The 16386-nt window shown below is 47.6% G+C and overlaps 1 protein-coding gene across 5 annotated transcripts in view; it reads left to right on the top strand.

The window, feature by feature from the left end:
- Positions 1-16386, top strand: part of MYO5A (myosin VA) — a 712580-nt gene that overhangs the window by 483701 nt on the left and 212493 nt on the right. For all 5 annotated transcript variants that reach the window (XM_086958311.1, XM_086958310.1, XM_086958309.1 and 2 more), the window contains exons 9-10: positions 568-674; positions 4755-5020. In XM_086958311.1, the coding sequence (XP_086814437.1) occupies positions 568-674; positions 4755-5020 (373 nt within the window). The remainder of the gene's footprint in view (positions 1-567; positions 675-4754; positions 5021-16386) is intronic.

The following is a 16386-nucleotide window of genomic DNA, read 5'->3' as shown; positions in this document are numbered from 1 at the left end:
TGGTGCCGTCATGAGCACCGAAGCGCCGTGCCCGCCCCCCTAGCCCCCCTGCGCCGCGGCGGAATTTGCGCCACGGCGAAAGGGTTAAAACGTAAAGTTTGATTTTTGTATATTTTATGTTTGTGAATTAAATTAAACATTTCATATTTCATGTTTTTGTTTGGTGTATATTGGTTTCTTTATTTGTGTGTATTGTTTTGAAGTTCCAGTCCTAAAAATTGCCTTGGCTACAGTGCACGGCTACCGGTAGTGAATCATTGGGAATCCACAGAAGCCGAAAGGTTGAGAATGGCTGGTTTACAGTCATCCAAGTTCCCACACCATCATCGATAAGTGTGATGCTCTATCCTTTCTCTGCTTCCTAAAAGGTGGAAATAGAAATCATAACCATATTGTGATGTTTAGCAGAAATGAAAAAAATCTAAGTTTGCTAGGCATTGGTTAAATGATTACATGTATCTGTCGTATGCTTTTTATATGCTTGTTTTATTTAAATTACATTTTTCTTAAGCCAGATTAATCAAGCGATATTCTTTTTTTTTTTTTTTTTTTTTTTTTTTTTTAAAGGAATTGCTGATTCCTATCAGATGGGAATTTTCAAAATATTAGCTTCCATTCTACACCTGGGTAATGTGGAATTCACATCACGTGATTCTGACAGCTGTCAAATACCTGTAAGTTGACACCAATTCATCTTTGTTTCTGTTGTTTTGATTTCTACTGCTCCAACAAAAAAAAAAGTGTGCATCTTGCACATTTGATGTTAGTTTGAGAAGAGTGTTACTTTCTGGCCAATCCAGTTGTATGTAATCTGGATTATTGAATACTTGGATGGCTGGATTCCATACAATGACAGCTGACCCAGGCTTCTCGAGAATGGATGTTACATTAGATTAAAGAAAAAAAATCTTTGTTAGAGATAATTATGTGTGTGTTGCATAAATATATATATAAGAAACTTACACTGGCGATAAATGGAGCACTGACAGATAAGCTTGGAGTCCTGCAACGTCGCATATCGTGAAACTGTGCCCTGTTGTGAAATCACAGAATAGTGTACAAGTGTACAAGCTAAGTACAAGGACATTGTGGTGAGTGAAGTGGTGCTCAGTAAGGAAGGACATTAAGAGTGACCCTTGACATCATCTTGGGAAGTATTTATTACTTATATCCAGTTAATGAGGCGTGTGTGGTGTGTGGAGCGGAGTACGAGCCGACGCTTTCACGAGCTGCTCATGCGCATCTGTGATCTCATGCCAGCGACTGAAACGTTCATGCTGAAGAGAGCTGACTCTGTGTTGGGCAGCCATTGTCATTCAAGCAACTATATCATGTATGCTGAAGAGCGTTGACTTTGAATGGAATGGCCATTGAAATCAAACATATTTTATTAGGACAGAGTGTACAGGCATCGTAGTGTTTATCTTGGTGATCTGCATACCATTTTGAACACCTCTTAATAACAGAATTTGGTGACCCACACACTATTATAAACACTGGAAAAATTATGAGAAAAGAATTAGTTCAGAATAACTTCAGGTGAAGTACACATCAAGTTTGATCGGTGATTCGCACACCATTGTGCTCCATATCGACCAAGATACCAGTCTAGTCATTGGTGATTCGCACACATCGGCGAACACAAGTAACTAATATTACAAATATAGGCATGCCAGAGAGTGTTTCAAGTATAAATTCACATGAGATATTTTATGTTTAGATGATATAAATTTGCATTGTAGATCAATGGATGGTATACATGCACCTATCCAATTTTTGCCGACACCTGGTGAGCCTATATTAGAATGGAGGCAATAGAATGATGGATTAGAAGCGTATGTAGAAGAAATCGTGAGCAATGCTTATACTGATAAACGTAAATTGGTCATTTTAAAACACTGTTTAGGGGCAGAGGGCCTGCGTATTTTAAGTCATTTACCTCCAACAGTGATGGAACATGTGGACGATGAATATGTAGATGCGTACAAGACGACAATAAATAAACTGGATAAGTTGTATATAAAGCAAGTCAATCAGCTTGTTGCAAGACAGACATTTTTAAGTAGAGACCAAATGCTCAATAACTCTATTGATGATTTTGTGAGTAATTTAAGGATATTAGCAGCCAATTGAACTATGCTTCATTTCATGACCAAATGGTACACAAGATAGTTGATGCAAAGTTGCAGGAAAAATTGTTATCAGCGGATGATTTGTCTCTAAGCAAAGCTATTGAAATTGCCCATCAGTGTAAGGAAATGAAATTGGGCATATATGAGTTGGTTGAAAAACCTTTGGCTTAAATCCAATCGGTTAAAAGACAAATGTTAGCCTCATAACGGCTATGGAACGTCCAGCTCCAGTGCTGGACGTTGCATTGCAGCTATGAGGTTCGAACGTTCAATGGCCGACGGCAGCACTCCTGAGGTAGTGGTGCCGTCGGCCGCCGAACGTTCGAAGCACTTAAGAGGTTAATGAGAGTGTGGGCAATAAGGTGAAATTAAAATTTCTAAACATCCAGAAATTGGACAAGATTGAGTATGTTTGTTTTAAATGTGGATTACCAAAACACCTATCTAACGATAAAATGTATCTAGTTATAGGACAAGCGTGTAGCTATTGTAGAACTAAGGGACATTATGTTAGGATGTGTAAAAGTCAAAACAAACATAGAGAAAGTGGTGTTGAATAAATAAACAATGAATTATGTAAAGAAAGTTAGGTGTGAGCCGAAGGATGAAACGGAAGAAGAATTTGTTTTGGGTATATATGAGATAGATGATAAAATTGAAGATGCTCCTTTTTGTGTGATCAATATAAGGGGCAAGATAATAGGGGGGATGGAAGATTCAAGTGATAGACATACCTTGATTGTGGTGATGAATGGATGAGTGAATTTCCTGGTGTTCGATTGTCACCTCCAGATATCAAATTAGTAGGATATGGTACCAAACCAATTGAGGTATTTTGCCTCCGATTGGAGTTTTAAAGGCAAAACCCTAGAGACAAAAGTTTATGTAGCCAAAGAGTGATCTTGTTTGTCGGGTTGGTCTCAACAAAGAATAATGATCACTCTTGATCCTAACCATCCAGATCAAGTGCTAGGGTGAAATGGTCTTATTCTACATGTTGATGACAATATGGCAACTGATTGGGATAAAATCACGCTGTATGGAATCTGGATTATGGAATACTTTGTATGGCCAGAATCCATACAACTAGATCGGCCGGGATGTAACACTGAGTTTGCTGCATTTTTTCTACCCAACACTTATATCGACAATACGGCACCAGAGCCTTATAGTTGGCAAAGCGCAGCCACAACAACTTCACTTTCACACACCTCAGTAACATACGCTGTTCAGATATTTCGATTAACATGCTACCTTTTATACAGATAACATTGCATCATCATTACCTACCTGCATTGTAATGCTTTGGTAGAGAACACTTTACACATACCGACCAATGAACAGCTGACCACCGATACAGAAAAAGCATGTGAATCTTTTGGCACGTCTAGCTGTATGACTAACACTCTACCAAGATTTCTAATGATCCAACACAATTTACCTTAACAGCAATCTGCATAAACCACTACAAAACTAAACGCCAAAAGTCTTCATAATCAAACACCAATAAGCATCATAAGCTACTGAAGGGGAGCCCAGATTCAGAATGCACAGCAATGGAAATGGTGGTTTGTTCTATACAGATATGAATAAAATATCATTCAAATTTCCACTCCTGGAATTCATGGTTTCTATGTTAGTGTCTAGAAAGCTTGCCTCATCCTGGTAAAATAAAAGTAGATAGTCAAGCAAATCATATAAAATGCCAAGTCCACAAATCTGCACACCAACACTGCCTTACATTTCGTGAACTTAGAAGACCAAATCCAATTACTTTTGCTATATTGGTGTGTAATAGCAATCCACACTGGTAGTTGGAACACTATAGAATTGTGAAATTGGTAGACCGGCAACTTTGACATTCAGAATAAGTCTGCAAAAATCTCAAAGTATTTCACACGCCTGTGTGCTCAGATAACGAATCCTTACATCAGGGTTTCAACTAGGTAAATCAATTCAACTAAATCTTGCAGAAGCAACAGTAGTTCTTCAGTCATAAAGTGTAATGTTTCAGTCAAATATTGAAATACTTGTATGGTGACATTCTCCGCAGAGCTTACCATGTTTTTATTCAAGTCTGTTCTAAACCTGCCTTGCTGCTTTACTAGAGTTAGTACTGGGTTTGCAGTTCACTTATATGAAGTATGCGTATAGTGAGTACTAAGACACAAACACGACAGTACGCTGCACATCTAGAACAAAGCCAATTTGTACAGGAATGCCAATTTGTACAGTAATATAGCTTGCTGAAAAGCAGAACCAATGCAACACGTTTCTTCTTGTTGGCTCGAGCCAGGGAAAGAACTTCCTTGCACACACACATATGATTCTTCTGAAGGCAGGAAATATCCTGACACATACATTCTATATACGTAATACTCCATTCTGGATAAGCACTCGCCTTGTGCTGCCGAAGATTAAAAACCGACTGAAAGACACTGCTTCCCTGATGTAGCAAATGAGATCCTGCAGCCCCTTCTCTTCTCCCTCGAAAACTTCTCCAAGTCCTAAACCCTGGACCTGCAGAATTCCACTCTGCTACATAAGTAAATGTTAGATGTTTGCAGTGTTCCTGTGTGTGATCTTTCAAATGCTAAGGGGTAATGTCTGTGTTTTTTGCAGCCAAAACACGAGCCCCTGACCATCTTCTGTGACCTGATGGGAGTAGAGTATGAAGAGATGAACCACTGGCTCTGCCACCGGAAGCTGGTCACCAACACAGAGACTTTTATCAAACCTATTAGCAAATTACAGGCCATCAATGCCAAAGACGCCCTGTCCAAGCATATCTATGCCAACCTCTTCGGCTGGATCGTTGACCGTGTCAATGAAGCTCTTATGGCTCATATTAAACAGCACTCATTCATTGGCGTGCTTGATATCTATGGGTATGTATACATTCTGCATTATCTCACTGTAAACAGCTGCTCGAATTCTGTGGCGAAACAGTTCCATCTAGTAGCAGCATTTTATGTTGTAAAATATGTACTGTTAAACAGAAATATAGCAGGTTATTTTTTTTATTATGTATCATAAGACAAAGGGTTTATGCTGTTGGGAGAACTGTAGCTATCAAAGAAAAGACATTAGACTATTTCAAACACCGTCCCTGTTTTTAGATTTGAATCGTTTTTTTCAGCAGTCACTCGAACGTTTTATAGCTAATTGACTGTTAAACTAATCTCTCTTGCTACTGACAAGGAAACATTTGTAAGCCAGACTCAGAGCCACTCTTGCAGGACCATCAACTTGTATAAACATTTGACTCCGCAGGCATTCAAAGCAGAGCATTATAAACTCTATTAGAACATTAGAATGTTGAGCAACCATTGAAGACAATGAAGTGTTCTGGGCTTCTAGCGGCCAGTAGAAGCCCAGAGCGTCAACATTCCAATGATTTCCTTCATAACTGTTGCTGTGAACAAAGGCCTTATGGAGCCAGAGGGGAATTTCAACCCCCTCGGGCTCCGTGAAGCATTTGTTTTGCTAATTAGAATGTTTTGCCTTCTAGGGATGGGCAGTTCTGTTAGCTTTAAAGCCCTCCACAGCGCTGGCAATTAAAGTCCGCTCCCTTGTTCAAGGCCCTTGCCTCGAGCCTTAAACAATGGAACATGCCTTTAATACTGGTATAGCCCGCCGTGGTGGGCATTAAGGTTGTATGATACCATTGGAATGATCGGCGCTCCATTGTAGACCATTTAGTGCTCCGGGCTTCCTATGGCTGGTAAAAGACTGGAGATCCAACATTACAATATTTGTCATCCACAGGTGTTGCTGTTAACAAAGGCCCCATGGAGCCATGGGGGCTTTAAATACCCTCTGGCTCACTGAGGCCTTTGTTTTATTTGTTAGAACATTCTGCCCTCTAGTGGTGGAATGTTCTAATAGCCTTATGGTCCACCGTAGACGGTCCATACCAGCCATTAAAGGCCCACTGCATTGTTAAAGGCCCTCACCTTCCATTCCATCTTCCACTGTCACCATGCGCTTATATACCAGTACCATCCACCCTAGGCGCTAGCTAAGCCTTTAGACCTAAGAAGGCATATATATGTTAATTATCAGCCATGCGTGTACTGTCATGCATTTCAAACTACCAAGCACTTTTGCACTATGATTTTCCACTTGAAGGTCTGTTGCTTTTATTCGTAAAGATCCAGGGGGCGGTTGTTACCTGATGCCAGTGTGATGGTATCAATACCCCACCTCACCATAGTCACTATGTGTATGAATATTCATGTTCCACCTTCAAGGAGCCAGCAAATCTCTTACGCCCTTGAAAGAGAACTTGTGCTGACCATTAAGCACGTCCCATAGTAATGACAAATCATCAAGCACTTTTTCACAATGCGCTTTTGCTTATCTTGAAATTAATTTTGTTGTTTTAAAGTGTTTTCATATATGGTTTTTATTGACCGAAATAAACAATTCATTCATTCATTGACTGTAGACTGAAGGCTGCCTCTTCTAATCTGTCACCAAAAGAAGGAACCACTGTGAGTGCAAATTGTTATAAGGCATGAGAGTAATACCGCTGACGATGCTGCGCTATCTCCTGCAGGGGGAACACTCGGCAGGGCTAGAAGACTGGGTTGTAGCATGACTAAGAGAGATGGGGACCTACAATGAGATACCTACGCTCCTCCCCTTTGAGGACCTGCAGGCTGCGTACAACTTAACTGGGGGTCACTTCCTGAAGCATAGGGCCTTGACGCACAGGGTTGGGATGCATTAGAAAAGTGGGGGCCCGGAACCGCGAGCGGTGGCGAGGTACAGTTATGTCGCTCTCTCAGCAGGAAGAATTAAAACGGTATCCTGCCTTTATAAGGCAATACGGAAGGCTATGTAACAGCCATTAGAGCGCTTGAGGCTGCAATGGGAGGAAGCCCTCAGTAAGCAGATACCAGAGGGAGAGTGGGAGAAAATCCTAGAAAGGACCGCAAAGGCACCCAGGAACGCATGTTTTACATTAATTAACTACTATATGCTACACAGACCATATTTAACGCCGGCCCGCATTAGGGAATACTTTGGGGCGGAGTCAGCGGCCTGTCCAAGATGCGGGGAAAGAGAGGCACACATACTCTATTTGTTTCTTGGACTGCCCTCTATTGCAGACCTTCTGGGGGGACATACGGCAGGTAATGGGCAATTTGATTGACAAAGAGCTTCCACAGACACTAGAACCCTTCCTATTGAGGTGGTTATCTCATACAGCCAAGAACAAGGTGACGGGGAATTTTCAGGACCTTGCCTATGTCCTAGCCAAGAGGGAGATAGTCAGGAACTGGAAGGCCACAAGAGGACCACAGAGTTCCACCTGCAAAAGGGAGCTAGAGAGATGGGCGGGAGCAGAAAACAGGTTATTGTTCCGAGAGGCCAGCTGGGGAATAGGCAAGATGGAAATGGCATGGGAAACCCTAGTAGGTGAGCTAGTAACACTTGGACAGGAGGATCCTAGTGAGGCGGGTCCTCCTGGAGTGGTGAAAGAGGACCTAGGCAATTAACAGGAGGGACAACAGGCCTAAAACAGCCAAAAAGTCTGCATACAGTAATACAGTGAAAAGACTGGTGGATACAACACAGGTTTGCGATGCCGGAGGAGATTAGTGCTTTCCTCACGGCCATGAGGTCGCACTTCTCTCCGTCGTAACCCGCCGAGGCGCCTTCGGGCTCCGCAAGTCCGTCTGGGAGCCCAAGCAGGCCAGCGGCTCCGGTGCCGACTCCGGTCCTGACGCAGCGGGGCTCCTCCTGATCCAGGCCTGGATCCATGACGTCGCCAGTCGACCATACGACCCCTCTGCTGGCGCCATCACCAAGGGTGTCGCCCCCCAACGCCGTCGTTCCTGGTTCCAGTCCGGGTCCGGCGCCGTCTTTGACGCCGATCGGTGAGCCCTTCACCGACAACCCGGCTCCATCGTTTTTCCCTGACTATCAGGAGATGGATGACGAGGAGAACTGGGAGGGGTCTGAGGACCCTCTGGCACTGCAGTGCCAGTTGAGCCAGGACTGGGCAGATGAGCTGGGGCAGGCCAGTGGTCTGGACACTTCCCCCGACACTGGATTTGTCTCCCCTCTTACCGTGGCTACGGAGGAGGAGGCTGCTTACAGCGTGGTGTTGACTAGGGCATCCAAGGCCTTGGCTCTTGAGCTCCTTGTCGTGGCCGTGAGGACTAACCTCCTCACTGAGGTGCTCAAACCGCAGGCAAGCTCCTCCGAGCCTCTCCTGCCATTTAACGAATCCCTCACCGACGTTCTGTTGGGCACTTAGTCCAAGCCCTCTACAGGACTCCCTGGAGTTCGGAACGTGGCCCGACGCCACCGCCCAGCTCCGGGTGACCCCAACTTCCCGTCCGTTCACCCCCCCCCCCCCCTCCTCCCTCGAGAGCCTGGTGTTCCAGGCCTCTACATCCCAGACCTCATTCCCGACCGCTCCTCCGGATCGAGAATTCAAAAGGTACGATCAGTTGGTAAGAAACTGTTCTCCTCCCTGAGTTTGAGGTTGCGGTCTGTCAACACCGCCTGCCTTTTGGGCCGTTACACCCACTCTCTGTGGGACATGGTTGCGGAAGTGCCTGGTGGAGGTCCAGGGAAAGCTTGCCCTAGCGAAGGAACGGGATGCAGCACGCTACTCGATACGGTGTGGACTTGATACCACGAACTCGTTGGGCAGGGCGATTGCAACGACGGTGGCGGTTCGCCGCCACGCTTGGCTGAGGTCCGCCAACTTTTCGGGGGATGTCCAGGCCACCCTCATGGGCATGCCTTTTGATGGCCGTCGCCTCTTTGGCGACAAGGGGGACAGTGCGCTGGAGCGTTTCAAGGACTCCAGGGCTACGGCCAAGTCCTTGGGACTCGGTCAAAGGCAGCAAACTTCCACTTTTCGGCCCTTTCGTGGCCAAGGAAGGGGCGCCCCACAAGTCCAGCTAGCCACAGGCCGCAGAACCAACCTCAACGTGGTCGCGGACGTGATAACCACCGTGTCGGTGCTGGGGGACAACGGCAAGGTCAGTCCACATCCGCCTCCACAGCATCTGCCTCAAAGACCTCCTAGTCCGAGCTTTCAGGCCCATTCGACACCAGTGGGGGGCAGGGTTCGCCATCACCTTCTCCACTGGCTTACCATCACATCGGACAGGTGGGTGCTGCAAATCGTCCAAAGGGGCTACTCCCTCCCATTCGAAGCGACCCCTCCAGCCATGCCACCGCAGTACCACCGCTTGTTGGGTGATCACTTGCAACTTCTGCAGGAAGAAGTTACGGCCCTCTAGGCCAAGGGGGCTGCCGAGCGCGTTCCTGGGCCAGAAGTAGGATGTGGTTGCTACTCCCACTACTTTCTGGTACCCAAGAAGGGCAAAGGAGGCCTACACCCTATATTGGACCTCCGGAGCATCAACGGCTTCCTCGAGAAGGAGAAGTTTAAGATGTTGACTTTAGCTCAGGTCCTAGCTGCCCTGGACCCTGGAGACTGGATGGTAGCATTGGACTTGCAGGACGCATATTTCCATATCCCCGTCCTGCCAGCCCACCGTCGTTACCTGCGGTTCACGGTAGGCCACGAGCACTTTCAGTTTACCGTGCTCCCCTGTGGCCTTACCAGCGCCCCTCAGGTGTTCACGAAAGTGATGGCGGTGGTCGCAGCTCATCTGCGCAGATCAGGGGTCTCAGTCTTGCCCTATCTCGACGACTGGTTGTTGAATGCGGGCTTGCCCCAGACAGTCATCAGCCACCTCCAGACTACGGCTGACTTCCTGCAACTGCTGGGGCTCTCCATCAATGTGCCAAAGTCACACCTGTGCCTCTCTCAGCAGCTCTTCTTCATCGGAGCAGTTCTGGACTCGGCGCAGCTTCAGGTTTATCCTCCCGAACAGCGGGTTCGGAATATTCAGCCACTGATTCCGATCTTTGAGCCTTTATCCCGAGTCTCAGTCAGGTTGACGCTGCAGCTTTTGGGGCTGATGGCCTCCTGCATCCTTCTGGTGCATCACGCCACGTGGCGGATGCGGGCTCTGCAGTGGGACCTGAAGTTTCAGTGGGCCCAGCATCAGGGCAACCTGTCCGTTCACGTCTGGATCTCAGAGGGCACTGCGAGACAGTTGCAGTGGTGGCTCACTGACCGCGATTGGGTCAGCGGCAGATCCCTTCCCCAACCGGAGCACGTAGTTGTGACGGATGCTTCCCTACAGGGCTGCGGGGGCCACGTGGGAGAGGCGGCGATCAGAGGCCTCTGGTCTCTGGTGGAGTTCTGGCTCCACATCAACCTTCTGGAGCTGCGGGCGATCTGGCTTGCACTGAAAGCATTCCTTCCCTCTGTCAGGGGAAGTGTAGTGCAGGTGTTCACGGACAACACCTGCTATGTGGTACTGCCACAGACAGGGCGGGTGGGGTCGTGGACCCTTTGTCAGGAGGCTCTGTGCCTCTGGCAATGGCTGGAACATCAGAGCGTCACCCTGGTGGTTCAACTTCTGGCAGGTTCCCTGAACTCCAGGGCAGACGGAATCAGCCGCCGGTGCATGATGGATCACAAATGGCGTCTGAACTCGGACGTGGAGCAAGGCGTCTTTCAGCAGTGGGGAGAGCCTCGGTTAGAGCTACTCGCCACAGAAGAGAACATGCAATGTCAACAGTTCTGCACGTTGGAATTTCCAAGGCGGCACTCGCTCGGAGACGCTTTTCATCGCAAGTGGAGCTGTGGTCTGTTGTATGCCTTTCTGCTTATACCACTTCTGCCCAGAGTGCTGAAAAAGATCAGGCGTGACTGGGTCCAAGTCATCCTTGTGGCGCCGGACTGAGCACGAAGGTACTGGTATCCCGAGCTACTCAGCATGTCAGTCGATCCCCCGATTCGTCTGCCTCTTCAGGAGGACCTTCTGTCGCAGCAGCGGGGGGACGGTCCTCCACCCGAACCTGTCCAGCCTCCACCTCTATGCGTGGAGATTGAGCGGCGGCAGTTGAGGCTATTTGACTTGCCTCCTGAAGTCTGTAATGTGATTCTGGCAGCCAGGCGTCCCTCCACAAAATCTATATACGCCTGCAGGTGGAACAAATTTGTGGCTTGGTGCACAGCAAGGGCTATGGATCCACTTTCTTACCCCCTTTCAGAGGTTCTCTTCTTTCTTCTTTCTCTTGCCCAGCAGGGCTCTGCTCTGGGCACTATTATGGGCTAACTCTCTGCCATTTCAGCCTTCTTGAGGCTTCCTGATCAGCCTTCTCTTTTCAAGTCCCCTGTTGTAAATAGATTCTTGAAAGGCATCACGCACATGTTTTCTCCTGTTCCTTTCGTGATGCCTCAGTGGGACTTGCACCTTGTTCTAACCTATTTGATGTGCGCTCCTTTCGAGCCACTACACAATTGCCCTCTTCGTCTACTGACTCTTAAGACTCCATTCCTGGTTGCCATCACCTCTGCCAGGAGAGTGAGTGAGCTCCAGGCTCTATCTTCTAAACCTCCTTTCCTCTCTGTCCATCCGGACAAAGTTGTCTTGAGAACTCATCCTTCTTTCCTGCCCAAGGTGGTTACAGCCTTTCATATTGGGCAGTCCATCACCTTGCCCACCTTCTTTCCACCTCCGCATCCCTCGAAAGAGGAAGAGAGGCTCCACCGTCTGGACCCAAAACGTGCGCTTTCCTTTTATCTAGACTGCACACGCCAGTTTCGGGTGGACGACCAGCTCTTTGGTGGTTACGTGGGCGCGAAGAAGGGACGGGTGGTGCACAAGGAGACCATCTCTCAGTGGGTCATGTTGTTTATCAAGGTCTGTTACTCCTTGGCGAAAAAAGAGCCTCCTGTTGGGCTGAGGGCCCAACAGGAGGCTGAGGGCCCATTCCACTCGGGCCACGGGCCTGCTACTGCCCTGGGTCGGGGAGTCCCCTTGCAGGACATCTGTCAGGCAGCTATGTGGGCTTCGCTGCACACATTTGCTAGGCACTACTGCCTGGACAGCCAAGTCCGGAGAGATGTCTTTTTCAGCCGTTCCGTTCTCCAGGACTTTCTGGTGTGATCTTGGTTCACAGACCCACAACCGGGGTTGGTACTGCTGGGGTATCTATTCTAAGGTAAGGAATCTAACACTAACCTGTTTCTTTTAGATGCACAAGTTACTTACCTTAGGTAACGATATATCTGTAAGAAACAGTAGTTAGTGTTGGATTCCTTACCGCCCCACCCATCCTCCCCGTTCTGCGAACCGATATCTAGGGTTAAGGTATCTCCCTTTGAGGGCCCTAGTTTCATGGCATCAGTGTCTGTCACTGGCATGGCTCTGCGTTCCTGGTGCAGAAAGCTATGTACAAGAACTGACGTCAGCGTGCGAGGGTGGCGTCTAAGTGCTCCAATGACGTCATCCCGGCGATCCCGACGACGAACGAGGGGCCGCAGACGACTACTACCGATGCGCAGAGGTACTGCTACGCAAAACTTTCCGGATCCAGTCTGACGCCTGGGGATATTCTAAGGTAAGGAATCTAACACTAACTACTGTTTCTTACAGATCTATCGTTACCGAAGGTAAGTAACTTGTGTGTTCAAACCAATTTTACTAAAAGATGTATTTTATCATTCCGAGTTCAGGCATACTAAATTTGTTTTTCTACCATGTTCCCTGGGTCAGTTAGGATTATAAGGTGTTATAATCAAACTGCCCATTCTGGCCTATGGGGAAAGGTAGCCTTGCAATAGTGAAAAGCGAAATTGGCTGTAATTCACTATCAGGACATGCTACACACTTCAGGGCATGTCGTACCTTTCACATACAATGCACCCTGCCCTAGGGCCTACCTTAGGGGTGACTAACAAGTAGAAAAGGGAAGGTTTAGGGACTGGTAAGTGGGTGCAATTACCAAGTCGACATGGCAGTACTAGACTGCACACAGGCTCTGCAATGGCGAGCCTGAGACAAACTTTACAAACTGCTTCTGTAGGTGGCACACTCCGTGCTGCAAGCCCACTATCAGCATTTGATCAATAGGCCCTGGGCACACATGGTGCACAGTACTAGGGTCTGACAAGTAAATCAAATAAACCGATCATGGAGTCACTAATCCATTACATTAATTTAACATAGGGAGCACTTGCACTGTAGCACTGAATAGAAGTGGCACAGTGCCCAAAGCATCTAAACCAGCAAAACTTATTAAAAACAGTGGAGACAACAGCAAAAAATGGAAGGGAGACTCACGCCAATGGTACCAGGTCTAACAGTAAGGTTATCTCCTAGTCCAGTTCAGTTCTGCAGTATAGTACCTTTGGCATGTGACATATGAAGGCAGAGCTACCGGTGTGCTCTCTCAACCACCAGTTGTGAGGAGAAAACATCAGCACCAATGATGGTTTGCAACAGACGCTCAAAGTAGTCTTCCATGCTTCCCGTATTCATATTTTTGGGTACTAGTAGAATTTGTATGTTGTTGCGCCTAGAACGCACTTCTAAATCCTATTTTTTTGCAGCAATGATCTTCAGCAGGCGTTCCGTCTGCGGGGATTGTTCCATCCTGCCATCTGATGTATCCTCTAGTTCAGATATCCTTTGTTCTGCCTCCGTGAGTCTGTTGTCGTATTTTTCAAGTTTGTTTGCAATAAAGTCCATGCGGGCAAACATTGAGTCCATTTTAGTCGCTAGGAGGTGAGACTTTGGTTCATGGTGAGCAGAATGTTTTCATAGCTTCCTCATGGCTCAGTGATGTGTTTGAGGGGTGATCCACTTAGTTTTTTACCTCATCTTCCTGCTGCGTTCGTAGTGTCTTTCAAGATTCAAAGGGAAGTTTGGTTTTTTTCCCCTCCGTCCTGCCCATGACTGATCTGCAGGCTAGCGTTTCTGCACTTACAGTGCACCTCACAATGCTTTGTCCCTTCCTCCCATAGTAGTACCATCTTCAGTTAGTTCCGGAAGGGTTGTGTAGTTGAGATCTGTAGGAGTGGGGGGGCCTCTTCAGCCTTCTTGTGTACCTGGGAGGTTTATCGATAGACAACTGTTCACTCCGTCCTGTCTCACAATATGTGTCTTTTCCCAGCGAGACCGGGGCATTCAGGATGAAAGGGAGACTCCACACACAAGGGCACAATAAGCACTGCTTTAGTTAAAGCTGCCCCGTAGTAATTTATATATCAAGCTGCACTATCTGGTGCGTTCGTAGTGCATCAGTGCTGTGGGCGCTTTGGTGATGTAAGTAGACCATGGCAAGGATCAAACCTCCCCCCCGGATGGGTAGCAAGCGGGTTTCAATGGGTTAATACTCTGCTCAGGGCGCCATAACACTAGGCCATTAAACCTTGCAGACCTCCACTGAGGAAACATTCAGCAGCACACGCTCAGTCCTTTTGGTGGGGGCTAGGTGTCTGCAGGCCCACTGCGCCACTCCTTACCTTGTGTATGCTGCAGTGCATGGTGGGCTGCCTTGCCACTGCAGGACACTGCAAGCGTGATTGATTTCTGGCCTGACGGGGGTGGTGTTGTTGCCAGTCTTGTTGCTCAGCAGCCACGCGGAGCAGTTCACGGTCTTATCTCATGGCCCTAGCGTCAATACCAGCTGCACCGTTGCCCATCAGGCACACAGCTTGTGGTGATCTCTACCCTTGCTCTCCTGTGTCACTGCTGCTGGGCATTGGGAAGGATATTTTCTGAATTTATATCCGGGCCACCAGAGCCTCACTATAGTGCGTCCATCTTGGGTGCGCGTCCCCTAGCACCATCTTCTATAAAACTTTGAGTGAGAAAGATAGCAGGCAAATCAGTCTGTAGGTAGCAAACGTTGAAGAGACAGCAGAGGGTTTTCTCAGCAATGGGAAGACTGTTGCGTGTTTCCAATCCTCTGGAAGGGTCACAGAAGAGATGGAGGCAGTCAGTAACGCCAGGAGTCCTTGTTACACATGCTCTGTACATCCACTTCTTACCAAGCACCAGAGCATCCTTAAAACAAAACACTTCCTCCAGGTCTATCCACACCCACATTCTCTTCTCAGAATTTGGTAATTCCATTAATCCTTTACTTCTTGACCTGTTTGCATCCTTTAATCCCAGAATGTTTTCTCCATATGGACAGCCAGAATATGAAATTCTCTGGTTCTCTGCCTACCCACACTTCACTGTTTTCTTCTTATAAACAGCCTGAAAATGATAACTACTGCTTCTCCTCCTATCCACCGCTAACCTGCGGCAGTCCTCCCGCTCACAACCCGGCTGTCACTCGCTACAATGCTGCCACTTTGCACCACACAACAAGGAAGGATCATTCTCAGGGACCTCCTGCATTTTCTTTTGCACTCTCCCACACCCTACTCCCACCACTCCCGCACCAGCATTACCCAGCACCCCACTCACACAAAGCAGCCAACCGCTCGTACTCACAGAGACCAAACATCACCCACATAACACACCACACTCATATGCGTATGCCCCTCAATACTCGCTCGCTCACTAAACACGCCATGGAGATATGGGACCTTCTGCACCACCACGCTCTGGACCTGCTCTTAGTCACAGAAACAGAGCTAAACCCTACCTCTGCAACAGATATCGCTACAGCCATTCCCGCTGGTTACTAGATCGCCAGGCAAGACTGTCAACACAAGCCCAGAGGTGGAGTCACCATCAGCTGGACCACCCACAAGGACATTCATACCAGCTACATGGAATGCCTCGTGTTCAGGATAGGCATCACTGCAACTTCTCACTGGTCGAAACTCTTGTATTCAGACTCTCAGGATCCCACAGCAACTTCACCAGAGACATCGCAGGCTTTGTCGCTCCCCCATCATCAACCCTAGCACCACCCCCATAAACCTCCTCAGAGACATTAACTTACACCTAAAAGACCACACCAGCCCAAACCCTACTAAATCTCTTCTACAAAACCTAAGAAACTTTGGCCTCACCCAGCACAATACTGAACCCACCCACAGCGCTGGACACCTATTGGTCCTGATTAATTACCAATCAGCAGCATCACAGTCGACAAGCCAGACCACCCACAGGGACACCCCTACCAGCTAAATTGAACACCTCACATTCAGGATACGCATCAGTCAATTCTCCCTTACAGAACACTTGTATACAGACCACCAGGATCCCACAGCAATTTTGCCAGCGACATCACAGACTCATCTCACCCTTCATTGTCAACACCGGCATCTTCATCCTCCTCGGAGACATTAACCTACACCTAGAAGACGGCACCAACCCAAACTCTGTGTCCCTTCTAGAAAACCTCCGAAACTTTGGCCTCACCCAGCACATTATCAAAGCCACATATAGCACTG

Source organism: Lissotriton vulgaris, chromosome 2_1, assembly GCF_964263255.1.
Source record: "Lissotriton vulgaris chromosome 2_1, aLisVul1.2, whole genome shotgun sequence".
NCBI classification, from domain to species: Eukaryota; Metazoa; Chordata; class Amphibia; order Caudata; family Salamandridae; genus Lissotriton; species Lissotriton vulgaris.
This window is presented reverse-complemented; position numbering and strand designations above follow the sequence as displayed.